At 53.3% G+C, this 11381-nt stretch overlaps 3 protein-coding genes across 3 annotated transcripts in view; 2 read left to right on the top strand and 1 right to left on the bottom strand.

The window, feature by feature from the left end:
* Positions 1–935: 935 nt before the first annotated feature.
* MONBRDRAFT_14040 (uncharacterized protein) lies at positions 936–2440 on the top strand (the record flags this gene model as incomplete). The annotated part of the gene is made up of 7 exons (XM_001742856.1): positions 936–1040; positions 1189–1371; positions 1497–1594; positions 1690–1760; positions 1891–1963; positions 2063–2139; positions 2289–2440. Coding segments are annotated over 7 exons (759 nt in total), but the record flags the coding sequence as incomplete, so codon positions are not given.
* A 2278-nt stretch (positions 2441–4718) lies between these two features.
* Positions 4719–5788, top strand: MONBRDRAFT_13868 (uncharacterized protein; the record flags this gene model as incomplete). Its single annotated transcript, XM_001742855.1, has 2 exons — positions 4719–5524; positions 5623–5788. The coding sequence occupies 2 exons, from the start codon at positions 4719–4721 to the stop codon at positions 5786–5788; spliced, it is 972 nt and encodes a 323-aa protein (XP_001742907.1).
* Positions 5789–9429: 3641 nt separating this feature from the next.
* Positions 9430–11381, bottom strand: part of MONBRDRAFT_13875 (uncharacterized protein) — a gene marked incomplete at both ends in the record, with an annotated part of 6769 nt that continues 4817 nt past the window's right edge. Inside the window, 4 exons of the mRNA XM_001742410.1 lie at positions 9430–9649; positions 9785–9906; positions 10024–10422; positions 10634–11204. Of these exons, the coding sequence (XP_001742462.1) occupies positions 9430–9649; positions 9785–9906; positions 10024–10422; positions 10634–11204 (1312 nt within the window). The remainder of the gene's footprint in view (positions 9650–9784; positions 9907–10023; positions 10423–10633; positions 11205–11381) is intronic.

Genomic DNA, 11381 nt, shown 5'->3' with positions numbered 1-11381 from the left:
ACCACGACAATTGCCGTGCCAAGAACCGCATCGCGTGCCCTTTTGAGGCTGGTGGGCTGGGACTTCAACTCGTTCAATGATTTGACCTTCAAAACAGCTGCAGCTACAGCCATCAACTCAGAGCTTGGCCAGGGTCAGGCCATCTCTCAGTCGCAAATACAGATTCTATCCGTGACAGAAGGATCAATCATGATTGAGTTTTTCGTTGATAATCAAGACACTTCAAACTCGTTGGTGTGCGCCATGGAGGCAGCTGTTAGCAGCGGGACAATTGCCACACAACTTGGGCTAATTCTTGGACCAATGGTCAACATTGATCAAACAAATTACTCGTTTGAGCCGTGCGTGGACTGCACGCCGTGCGTGGTGCCAACGGCCTCTGTTGGACCTGTTACATCCTCGACGTCGCGGGGACCGTTGGCCGGAGGAAGCAATGATGAAGCACAGGTATGGAGAACTTGATTTGATGACGACACAAAACCGGAACGCTCAAGCTTTCTCCGTGGTTTGCAATGAAATGACTTACGCATGTTCGTGTCAATCCTGTTCTCATCTCATGCCATCACAGGGTTCAACCGAGTTTCCACTTATTATTGTTGTTGCCGCGGTGGCTGGCGGTTTGGTCTTGGTCCTGATCATCGTTTTTATCCTTTTACGACGACGCGGTTCTCCAAATAAGGTGAGCTCACCTGCGTTCTGCTTGCGTGCCCAAAGCGCAACCATCACACTCATGAGTGGTGAAATTTCTTGGTGCGTTTTGCGCCTCTCAGGGGGACATGGAGCATGGCAGCGCTGTCAGTGGCGATCAATTCGAAATTCAGCGCAAGTGTGTACAATTGGATGAGAAACTCGGTAAGTTGCTCTGGGCTAGGTGATTGGCGTCTGGAGCCAATGAGTTCGCTCAATGAGTCCGCTTTGCTGTGTGGCTCACCAATCTAGGTGAGGGGGCTTTTGGTGAAGTGTTCAAGGCATACTACCGTGAGCCAGGCACCAACGCCCGCTTGGTTGCCGTCAAAACCCTGAAGACTGGCGCAGCCTATGTGAGTCAACGTCTAGACGTACACCAATTTTATCTCGTATTTGCTAATGCTGTGACGTGAACATGAAAGCGTCGCGGCCTTCTTTGCATCCGCTGACCCTCTTAATCCTCGTGATCCTCTCATCTGGGGCTTGTCTATCCATCCCCAGGAGGACCGGCAAGAATTTTTGGATGAGGTTCATCTGATGAAGGAGCTCAACGGGCATCCTAATGTCCTGGGTATCATTGGACATTGCCTCTTGGATGAGCCCTACCTGTTGTTGGTTGAGCTGTGTATGCACGGCAACCTCCGTGATTTGCTGCGCGCCAGCCGCGCCTCGAGTTCTAACATGGTGCGTGCGCTGGCCGGCGCACGCAAGCGCTTGGCAGGACAAAAGCATACAGACTCACAATCCTTGACCTTCCGTTCCTTGATTTCCCATCCCACCTTGCCTTGTGTTCGTTCTTGCGATCATAGCAATTCGAATTCGAGCAGCTTCGCAAGTTTTCGATGCAGATCTGCAGTGGCATGGCACATCTGCACCAACAAGGCATCCTGCACCGCGATCTTGCAGCGTAAGTTTCGGATCCTAGTGTCAATGGGTGGCCCGCCCCTTTGAGCACTCAGGCTCGTTCACACACAAGCCTATTGCTCATGTGTGGCATTGCAGGCGTAACGTGCTGGTCAGTAAAGGTCTGCATTGCAAGGTGGCTGACTTTGGCATGTCACGCCAACACGACGGTGAGTCCAAAGTGGAGTACTTGCCTGCTGCTTCCTACGTCCCATGCCCGTGATTGAGACAAGCTTTGCCTCAGCGTTCAAACTCAAAGCAAATGTCCGTGAATACCCATCACCATGAAACTTGGTGTAGAATACCGTACCACAGCCACACGCTTGCCCATCAAATGGATGGACATTCAAAGTTTGGCTGATCGCATTTATACGTACGTGCATAAGCCTGTCAATTCCCACGACACCCCGTTTCTGGCCGTCGAGGGTGTGTTTGACAATTTACTTGATGCTTTGCATATTGATTCCCGCAGGACCAAGTCAGACGTGTGGTCGTTTGGTGTGACGTGCTTTGAAATATTTTCATTGGGAGGAACCCCCTATCCCACATGTACGTGCCTTTTGCTGGAGATGGATGATGCAAGCTCATCTTCACCCTGTCGCTCAAGACACTTATCACCAAGACTCCAAGTGATTTTCATGTCATTTAAAGAGTTGTCAACGCTGCTCACTTGCCTGATGTTGCTTTCGGGCGTGTAGATTCAAACGGGCAAATGTTGGACCTGCTGCGTAGCGGGTACCGTATGCCGAAACCCTCACAAGCCAACCAAGCCATCTACGATATCATGCTTCTGACTTGGCAGGAAGATCCGGATCATCGTCCGGTACGTTTAAGGCAATGGTTTTCTTGACTCAAGAGGAGCGTGCGCTTGGGCATCTTCTCGGAAACTCAGCTTATTGAACGATCTGCTTTGTCCCACAGGACTTTCCGGCTTTATTGGCCCTGCTCGCGCGCGTCACCAACCAAGGCTGTGAGGACGAGAGCGGTATGTCGCGCAAAGCCTTGCGAGTGTGGTCATGATCACACCTTGCGAGTGTGGCGCCGGCCCCAGCATAGCTGTGTATCCGGCGAACGCCTTACCTCAATTGGGATGTGCGCATATTTAGGTCATGCCTTGGATGTGATCAACGATGGTGAGGATGCAGATAGCCGAGCTATCAAGGCCACCACGGCCAACATGGCTTCCGCTGATGGTCACTTGCGCAGCGGCGTGGCCGACTGGCTCGTGAACAATGCCATGTTTGAAGAGGCTGCACTAGACGACTATGATAACACCGGCGCTGATGAACCTACCCGCATGGAGTTTCATAAACGCGAGTCCATTTCATCGGACCACGCCATTTATGACGCAGCCATGGCCACGCCTGCAGCTGTGCAACCAACAGTGCTCATGCTGGAGCCCGTAGACAATGATTCTGGGGCCGGGGCTGAATATGATATGGCCTCGAATGAGGCCACCAAGGTCAAACCACAGCGACCCCATCCAGGTTCAGCTCTGAACCCAGTCTACGACTCAAACTACGGACAGGAGCCGGATGGTATCACGTATGACTTTGACGCCCCCAATGATTTTGACGATGACTTTGACGTGTAAACTTGATTTGGTCGCCCGAGTACGCGAGCCTCGCCTTCCTCCAAAAGGCGTGCTAGCTGTCTCTGGAGACTACTGTATACTTTGAATGCTAGTTTTTATTTTCTGTTCACTTTAGTTTTGGTTTTGATTTTGGTTCTGCGCTGAAGTTCTATTCTGCTCTGTGTCTGTGTCTGTGTCTGTGTCTGTGTCTGTGTCTGTGTCTGTGTCTGTGTCTGTGTCTGTGTCTGTGTCTGTGTCTGTGTCTGTGTCTGTGTCTGTGTCTGTGTCTGTGTCTTGTGTCGTGTCGTGTTGTAAAATTCGTATCGTGCTGGCCGCGTGTTTGTCGTTCACCCACTTATCCCACCCAGTGCTAATCGATACCGTGAGCACACACTGTCTTATTTCACCGACCTCAAAGAGGCTGACACTTTTTGTTATCACATTTTTTTGTTCATCAAACACCTCCCCCACAAAAAAAAAACCATTCAAGTGCTGTTCTTGAAGGTTGCTCGCAAAAGGGCGGCGTGGCGTGATGGCGCCGGGACGGGAGGACGAGGCTACACCGCTGCTGGTGTCTGAGGCTGGCCAGGATGGTGATACACACCAGTTTTATGACCTTGGTGCGGCCGAAGCCGAGGCGGGAACGCTCGAGCGTTCGAGCCGCCAGACCAATTTAATGCGTCGAGCCTCAAGGCGCGTGTCCCATCGCCTCTCCACCTTCTTCGGTGTTGGCGATGAACAACCACTTCAGATGCGGCGCGTGGCTTTGGCTGGACATACAGACGCGCCCCCGCGCCGACCACCGTCGCGTGCTGCCCGGCCCGAAGCCGAGTATTACCATGGCGAGCTGGATGCTGCTCGCGCGCAGCGACGCCTCCGCGCATACGGCCTGCATGATGGTCTCTTTCTGATCCGCTCAGAGCCCGGCTCTGAGGACTTTGTCTTGAGCTTGGCTCATGATCGGCGCGTGAGTGAGTTCCTTATATCTGCTGGGACGGCTGTCGCTGCGCGATACACCATCGACGACGGTCCTCCCTTCCACGATTTGGATACGTTGGTGGCATTTTACTCAGAACGTCGCGAAGGGCTGCCTGTGACCCTCGGTCAGCCCTGCTCGAAGCGCAAACCGGATGAATTTGACCAACTGCTGACAAGCAGTGACGTGGATGAGCCCCGCCCACCGCCTACAGCCACCACTGAAGGCCAGGTACCGCGAGCACGCACGCCGTACCAGGCGTACTCTTCGAATGCTCACACCTCGCGCTTACGTCGCGACAAGGGACAGGAGCCGGCCTATGAGCTCGTGGGCATGCAGCAGTTCAGCCCTTGGTTTCTGCAACTGGTGACTTTGGTGCAGGTCGTCCTGACGGGTTATGCCATGTTCCAAGGCGGCATCAAGCCCATGCGAATGAGCGTGAAACAAGACACCGTGTCGGTGGCTCTCGGATTTGACCAGGTGGTCTACGACCTCACCATTGCCCGACCTGGAAATCCCTTCCTGGGCCCAGACGATGGCTTTCTGATCCGGCACGGGGGAGCCAAGTTTGCGCCGTGCATGCGAAACGACATCAGCGTGCAAGTCGCCCGCGCAACACAGACCGAGGCGGAGGCCACATTATACGGCTGCTGCGAGCGACGCTCAGGCAACGAATCTGCGTTTGTGACTTGTGGTGTGACTTTGGAGTATGATTGTCCAGCCACTTGGTTGGGTGCTGGAAGCGTGTGTGCTTCCAACTGTGACGATCAACGACTCGCGCCGTGCTGCCTGCACAACAACGGGACGTGTGCCATTGTGACCAGTAGCTACTGCGATGCATTAGGTGGCACCTATCACCCTGAGGCGCAGCGCTGTGGCGAGGTCAATTGCTTGCGGGATAGCTGTGGACCGGGAGGCTCAGCTGAAAATCCAGACCAGGGATGGCGCATTCTCACGGCATTGTTCATGCACGCCGGGGCCATCCACCTGCTGGTGATGCTCTATGTGCAGCTCAGTGTGGGCGTGCCACTTGAACGCAAGGCCGGGTGGCTACGTATAGCTCTGATTTACCTTATTTCAGGCTGTGGCGGCAATCTGGTCAGTGCTCTTTTTGTACCCAACTCGGCACAGGTCGGGGCATCGGGTGCAGTCTACGGCTTGGTTGCCACCGCCCTGGTGGACCTCATGCACTGCTGGCGGTTGCTCAAGTCCCCATGGGTGCAACTCGGTACCTATCTGATCCAAACCGCGGTCCTATTGTTGCTGGGCACGACGCCCTGGCTCGATAATTTCGCTCACGTGGGCGGTTTTCTCTTTGGCCTGCTGGGCGGGATCGTTTTCCTGCCCTACGTCACGTTCGGCGCTTGGGACAAGTTTCGTAAGCGGTAGGTCTTAGAATGAATGCTTCTTGCTCGACCCTAGGTATTGCTCATTGGCTCTTTTATTGTTTCTTTGTGGTTGGTGTCATTTTTTTCTCCGGTAGCTTGCTCCTAGTCATTTGCTTTCCTGCGCTGGTGCTCGCCTTCTTGGTGGTGCTGGTCCTTTTTTATCGGGTCCAGAACACCAACTTTTGCCCAGGCTGCGAGCGCATCCAATGCGTTGATTGGGTCAAAGGCTTGTGCGACAATGGCGCCGTATCTGAAGCATGAGAAGGGTGTAACGAAGGGAATAGTAAAGCATTTGCCGCCATAGGCTTGCATAAAATATCAGGTTTGAACGCTTTAATCAACAACGACATGCCCAGCACGTTGATCTGTGGGTGTGCTTGTTTCTTTGATCATAATAAAATCTTTTCTGGCAGGGCTGTGCTTCGCCATTAATTGATCATGAGATACTCCAGCGGCCTGGGGCAGCAAGCCGGATGGGACGTTGAAGAGATCTATGCAGTGCCGTGTGTCGCTAGAACCTCCATTGTCACCAGCTACGGCTCCTCAGCCAAGATGTCCCCCTCATTCACCAGTCGTGATGGAGCTGCTCGGACACCGGAAACCGTCATGAGGACGTGTGAAGCAGTATGATGCCCAGTCCGGAGTCGTTCAGCAATGACCCCCGGCAAGGTGCATCAATCAACTCACCTGCCCGTGGAACGCGAGGGTTCATGGCGTACGCGCTACCAGGCCGATTGAAATATGGCTGGGGAACATCGGGGTCAGCTGCCGGCGTGTAGTCAGTCTGCAAAGACAGGGCAGAACAAAGCAGGCAAGATGGGTTAGCGGTGAAGACGGTGCCGTTTCAGTTTGTAACCATGGCTGCGCTACCTTGTAGATGATTTGCTTTGCAATGAGCTCCTGCTTGGTCGTGCGACGACAACCCTCAGCAGCAAAATGACGCCACACGGGCTCGAGAGCAGAGGCAAAGTCCACTGCACGCACGACACGGCCATGAAGCCAAGAACACCAGTTTGCGGATTGACGTGACCATGAGTATGCGTCTTTGGCCTCCAAAGAGCGTGCGTGGAAGGTCACTACACCCGTTCTTTTCAAACTAGAAATCACGGTGCCCACCTGCTGTACGTCCAGCGGCATCGGCCAAGGACAGATTGGGACCCTGCATCAAAAGATGAAAGACGATTTGACTGTGTCCTGAATTCGACCACGACAAGCAAACAATGACAGAGTGGGTGAGGCTGCGCCGTTCAACCAATTTGGGGGGGGGGTTGCTTGGCACCTCTAGTCACAGAGCGCAAAAAACATGGCACTGGACACACCTTGAAGGCAGGCGGCGTGCAAAGGTGTCCAGCCGTTGCTGCGGTTTTGAATGTCAACGTCGGCGTCGTGATCGAGCAGCAGCTTGACCATGGCTTCGTGCCCCCAGAAGGCGGCCAATGCGAGTAGCGAGTGGCCGTCAGCCGATTGCTGATTAGGATCAGCTCCTTGCGCCAAGCGCTGGCGCACCGCCTAACACCATCAATTCACCCCAATTAAGGACAAGATATCGACGATGGATCCTTCACTCGATCTGGCTTGCCCAGACAATCAAGCCTGCTCACAGCGCCTCGTTCGCCGCCCCGACCGCCGGCTCGCACTGACCGTCACGTTGTTGTCAACGACAAGCGCTTCCATCATGGAATGCTGGGATGTTTGACAGCAGAAGAACAAAATTGGAATTTTCGAGGAATTTTCCTCCTTTTTTCGGTAAAATTTCTCTCTGTGTGTGAGTGTGGGTGTGATCTTTCAAGTCTTTAAAGTCCGTACCTTCCTGCAAAGCACATGCAGGCTCGTGACGTGATGGCCCTCTCCATCCGCGTCAGTATCACTGACTCAAACCTCACGGCTTCGATCTCCCTGTATCTTACGTAACCACGCAAATCACTTCAACCTTAACAGTCCGGGCTCCAGTGCCCATTCATTGAACCCAGACTAGGTCAGATCACAAGTGCAACCGTGATTCGATATTGACAATCAATAAAATCAAGGTGAGCTTGATGGGTCGTCTTATTTTGGCCGAGAACTACTGCAGTTCTTCGAACGTTCGTTTGCACACGCTGCAAAGCAGTCGACGATTCGCGTCGGACCGTTGGTGTAAATTCTTGACTAAATTGTGCACTATTTGACCCGCGCGCGCCTCATAGCACGCCACGAACCCGAGTGGGGCCCGGGGTGGGTTGCTATGATCCGACGTGCGGCTCATGTCCTCACCAGAAGCAAGAGGGCGCGCCGCAAAGGGTTCAACAGCACTACACCTAATCACTCTCTCACTGTCGGACAGGAGAAAAGAGCAGGAAACACAAAGCAGATGCACTAGCTACACGAGCAGAGACCCAGGATGACGACCCGGGATGAATGGAAAAGAAAGAAGTAAAGAAACGCAAAAAGCACATCCAGCCCGAAACAACAACCACAACAACAGCTTAAGAAACAGAAAGAAGAAAGAAAGCCAAAACCAAAACAAGATGGGACCAGGCGACAAACGAGAACTGATACAGTGAGCAACGGGCATAGGCTTTGCTCAAAATAAAACGCTGCCTGAGCGACGTCGCCCCATGGGCTCAGCGGGCGAACTGGCAGCTGTCAGCATACTCTCCCGGCTCAGAATACTGCTAGCCTGTGAAAGCGGGCGCGAAGGTACAGCGTTCAAGCATGAGCAATGCCTAGAGTTAGAGGTTTGTTGTTGATGTAAAGGCAGTAACAACAACAACAGCAACAACAACAACAGTGCTGATACCTGAAGTGGGTCCAGGGCTTCCAGCCACTTTTCAATCTCAAAACGATTGCGCTACAGCCCATCAAATCATCGCAGGGCATCCGACATTACGTGAGGCAAAACGCAGCAAATGGGGCTTGACATCAGACTTTGCTGGAAAGCAGCAGTACGCGTGTGGTCAGAAAGGTGGACATACGCATTTGACGTTACGGGCCACATCGCGGGTGCAAAGGGTGAAGATGTTGGGGTTGCCCATCATGGCAGCCTGCTCGTGCGAGTATTGAATCTTCAACTGCCCGACGTGCATCTATACCAGAAAAAGCTCAATCGTCAAAGACAAGTCACACAAGCCGGTGCCAAAAAAGTCGTCCTCGACTTACCACTTCGCGAATGACGAAATCCGTCTTGGCCTTGGTCAGAATGACATACGGGCGGCGAATTTGCATATAGCATTTTTGCCAAGCTGAGCTCGTCAAGCCCACAACAAAGACAAAGGTCAAGCCCGTGAGTGGAAACAGCATCTCACGTCAAGCAAACACCGGCCAAGGGTTTGGCAGGGCAAGAGTTGGCATGTTGCTTCGCGAGTTTGCATGTCGGCACACACCGTTGAGGCCCATAGGATCACTTCCAGGGGTTTGAACCTCAATGGGGCCTTCCTTGCTACACTGCGGGTTCAGGGTAACAAGAGCCACATCTGGGACAAACTTTTTGGAGGAAGGCTCGGCTACGACAACAACGACATGCGCACAAATATTAGGCCAGGACTTCCGAATTTCAAACATATCAGATCGGGCCTCAGGACAAACCCTCAACGTCCAGGGACTGCACTTCGGGGGAAGCATGGCTCGTCTCGGGGGCCTTGATCAAACGTGCAGAAAGCGAAGGCTGCTGCCACAGTGTTACATATTTCGCCAACAGCTCCTAAGGGCAGGTTGGTAGGTCAGTCAACGAAGCAATGCAAGATTGCGTGTCTTATTGGCACTACATACCTGCTGGCGAGCGTCTGATGGCGTGGAGGGCTCGGGAAGACGCGAGAGCTCTTCCAACAGCAGCAAATCCTGCCGGATGTGCTCCACCTGTGCCACGCACGTAGAGTCAGTGCGACGACAAGCGACAAGACCCAGTAATAAAGCGCAATCCAAGGCGCTTAACCAACATCCGCTAGTTTAAGGTGGCTTTCAACCCGATTCTCGTGCTCTTGAATCAGAGAGCCCGAGCGAGGACGAAAGCTACCCAAGTTCTCCTCCCCGCGAACATAGCGCCGTTGTGGGGTCTGAGTCTGACGTCGCTTGTCGCCTAGCGGCCTCATGCACAACGTGAAAATGGCCGAATCTTTGTTGATATCCGTCACGCCACCACGCATGAACCTGCAAGTCAACGAGAAAAGAGAATGAGGAGGCGTTATTCCTGAACATCAGCGCTGCTGTTCAAAGATCAACCAAAGGTGAGGTAGCACCAGAAGCACCAAAAACTAGCACGGGCCGAATGTCAGGCATATCTACCTCGAGAAGACGTTGTCGGTCTGCCGTTCAGGAAACAGCTTGACACAGAGGTCGCGCTGGAAGGTGGCAGGTTCTTCACAATTCTCAATCTCCACAGTCAGCGTCAGCGTCACAAAAACAAACTAGCATGGTTCGGCATAAAGCAGTCATGAGCGCATTCAAAGCCAGAGACATTGTCACACTCGTGTGCAAGGTCGGCGGAAGGCGGGCAAGTCGTGAGCACGCGCATATTTTTTCACCTGTTTTGGCGGTGTCTTGCGATTCAAAAAGGCAGAGTTGTGACGCGAGGAGTCCCAGCCAGCCTCAACAGTCAAAGAAGCCATATCTCCCTGCACGGTATGCTTGGTCTCAGATGGAAGTATGTTGAGACTAACGGGGTAGGTGTTGTTGTCCCCACGCGAGTGCTGATCGCAGCGCACATTGCTGATCTTCATTTCCAAAATGCGTTGCCAATTGAGCGAGGCAGATCGGGTGTACTGCAGCTGGACGCGGACGCGTCGCTGCTTGCCTTGCTCCAAGCAGAAATAGCCCGGGTCCGTCAAGAAACGGCCCTCACGCTTCAACAGCACTGGTGAATAGATGCCGTCTGTGTCCAACTCGCAGACCTCGACATACGTCAGGACATCATGCATGGGATACTCGGGCAGCGACGACACCCCTTGGCTGTCACGCGAGGACTTTAGCTGCTGCCCAGTGCTAAGAATAGCACTTAACTGAAAGCGCAAATGGAGGAGGGGTACACCTAGTTTAGTTGCAGCAGCTTCAAGTACGTTCCAGCAACAACAACGACAACAACAACAACCAGAACCAGAACCGAAGCCGAAACATAGGTGAGAAAACAACACTAACTTGACTTGACAGGTTGGTTGCTTTGGCGGGCGAGGGTTGTGGTGATAGGAGAGACGTCGAGGCATCCTCATCGACCTCCGCCAAGTTGTCATTCGAGCCAAAAATTGAGTCTTGGTGGAGCACATGCCCTTCAAAGTGGCCATAGAGTTCAATCTTGAGCACGCCGCGACGCACAAACTCGATGAATTCTTCAGTCACCTTGACGCAAAGCTGCTGTGCATGGTAGAAACCAATAGCCTTGCCATCGTTGGGCAGGCCCTCTGTTGAAAAGGCCGTTCCGCCTTGGCGATACTGAAATCCAAACTGTGCAAAAACATCACGGTAGGCCGGCGAGATGTTGATGGCATCGAGAATCGTGACAACGAAGCGATACTCTTGGCCAAGCTTCTTCCGCAGATAAGTTTCCACGGCAGCCTCGGCGTTGTCAAACTTGTTGCTCATCGGAGTGGACACGATTGGGGCAGAGGCTGGCGGTGCCGAAACACTGCTGGCCGAGGCTGTGCTCGTGTTGAGTGGGTCAAGAAAACTGATGTCACCCAGTAAATCCACTTCTGGGGGAGCCGAGGAGGTGCTGCCGTGAGTCACGGGGGTAGCATCCGTCCCACTTTCACCTTCCAAGTCAATGAGCGAGGCGTCGAGTTGTGATGTACGCCCGCGTTGGCGCCTTTGATCTTGAAACAGTGCTGCGGTCAGGCTGTGTGTCAGCTGCTCCTCACTCCAAATCAGTTTCATCCGCCAGCAGCTCGCA

This window comes from Monosiga brevicollis, genomic scaffold (genome assembly GCF_000002865.3).
Source record: "Monosiga brevicollis MX1 MONBRscaffold_2 genomic scaffold, whole genome shotgun sequence".
In the NCBI taxonomy this organism is placed as follows: domain Eukaryota; class Choanoflagellata; order Craspedida; family Salpingoecidae; genus Monosiga; species Monosiga brevicollis.
Note: the sequence above shows the minus strand (reverse complement) of the source record. Positions and strands in the feature narration are given on the sequence as shown.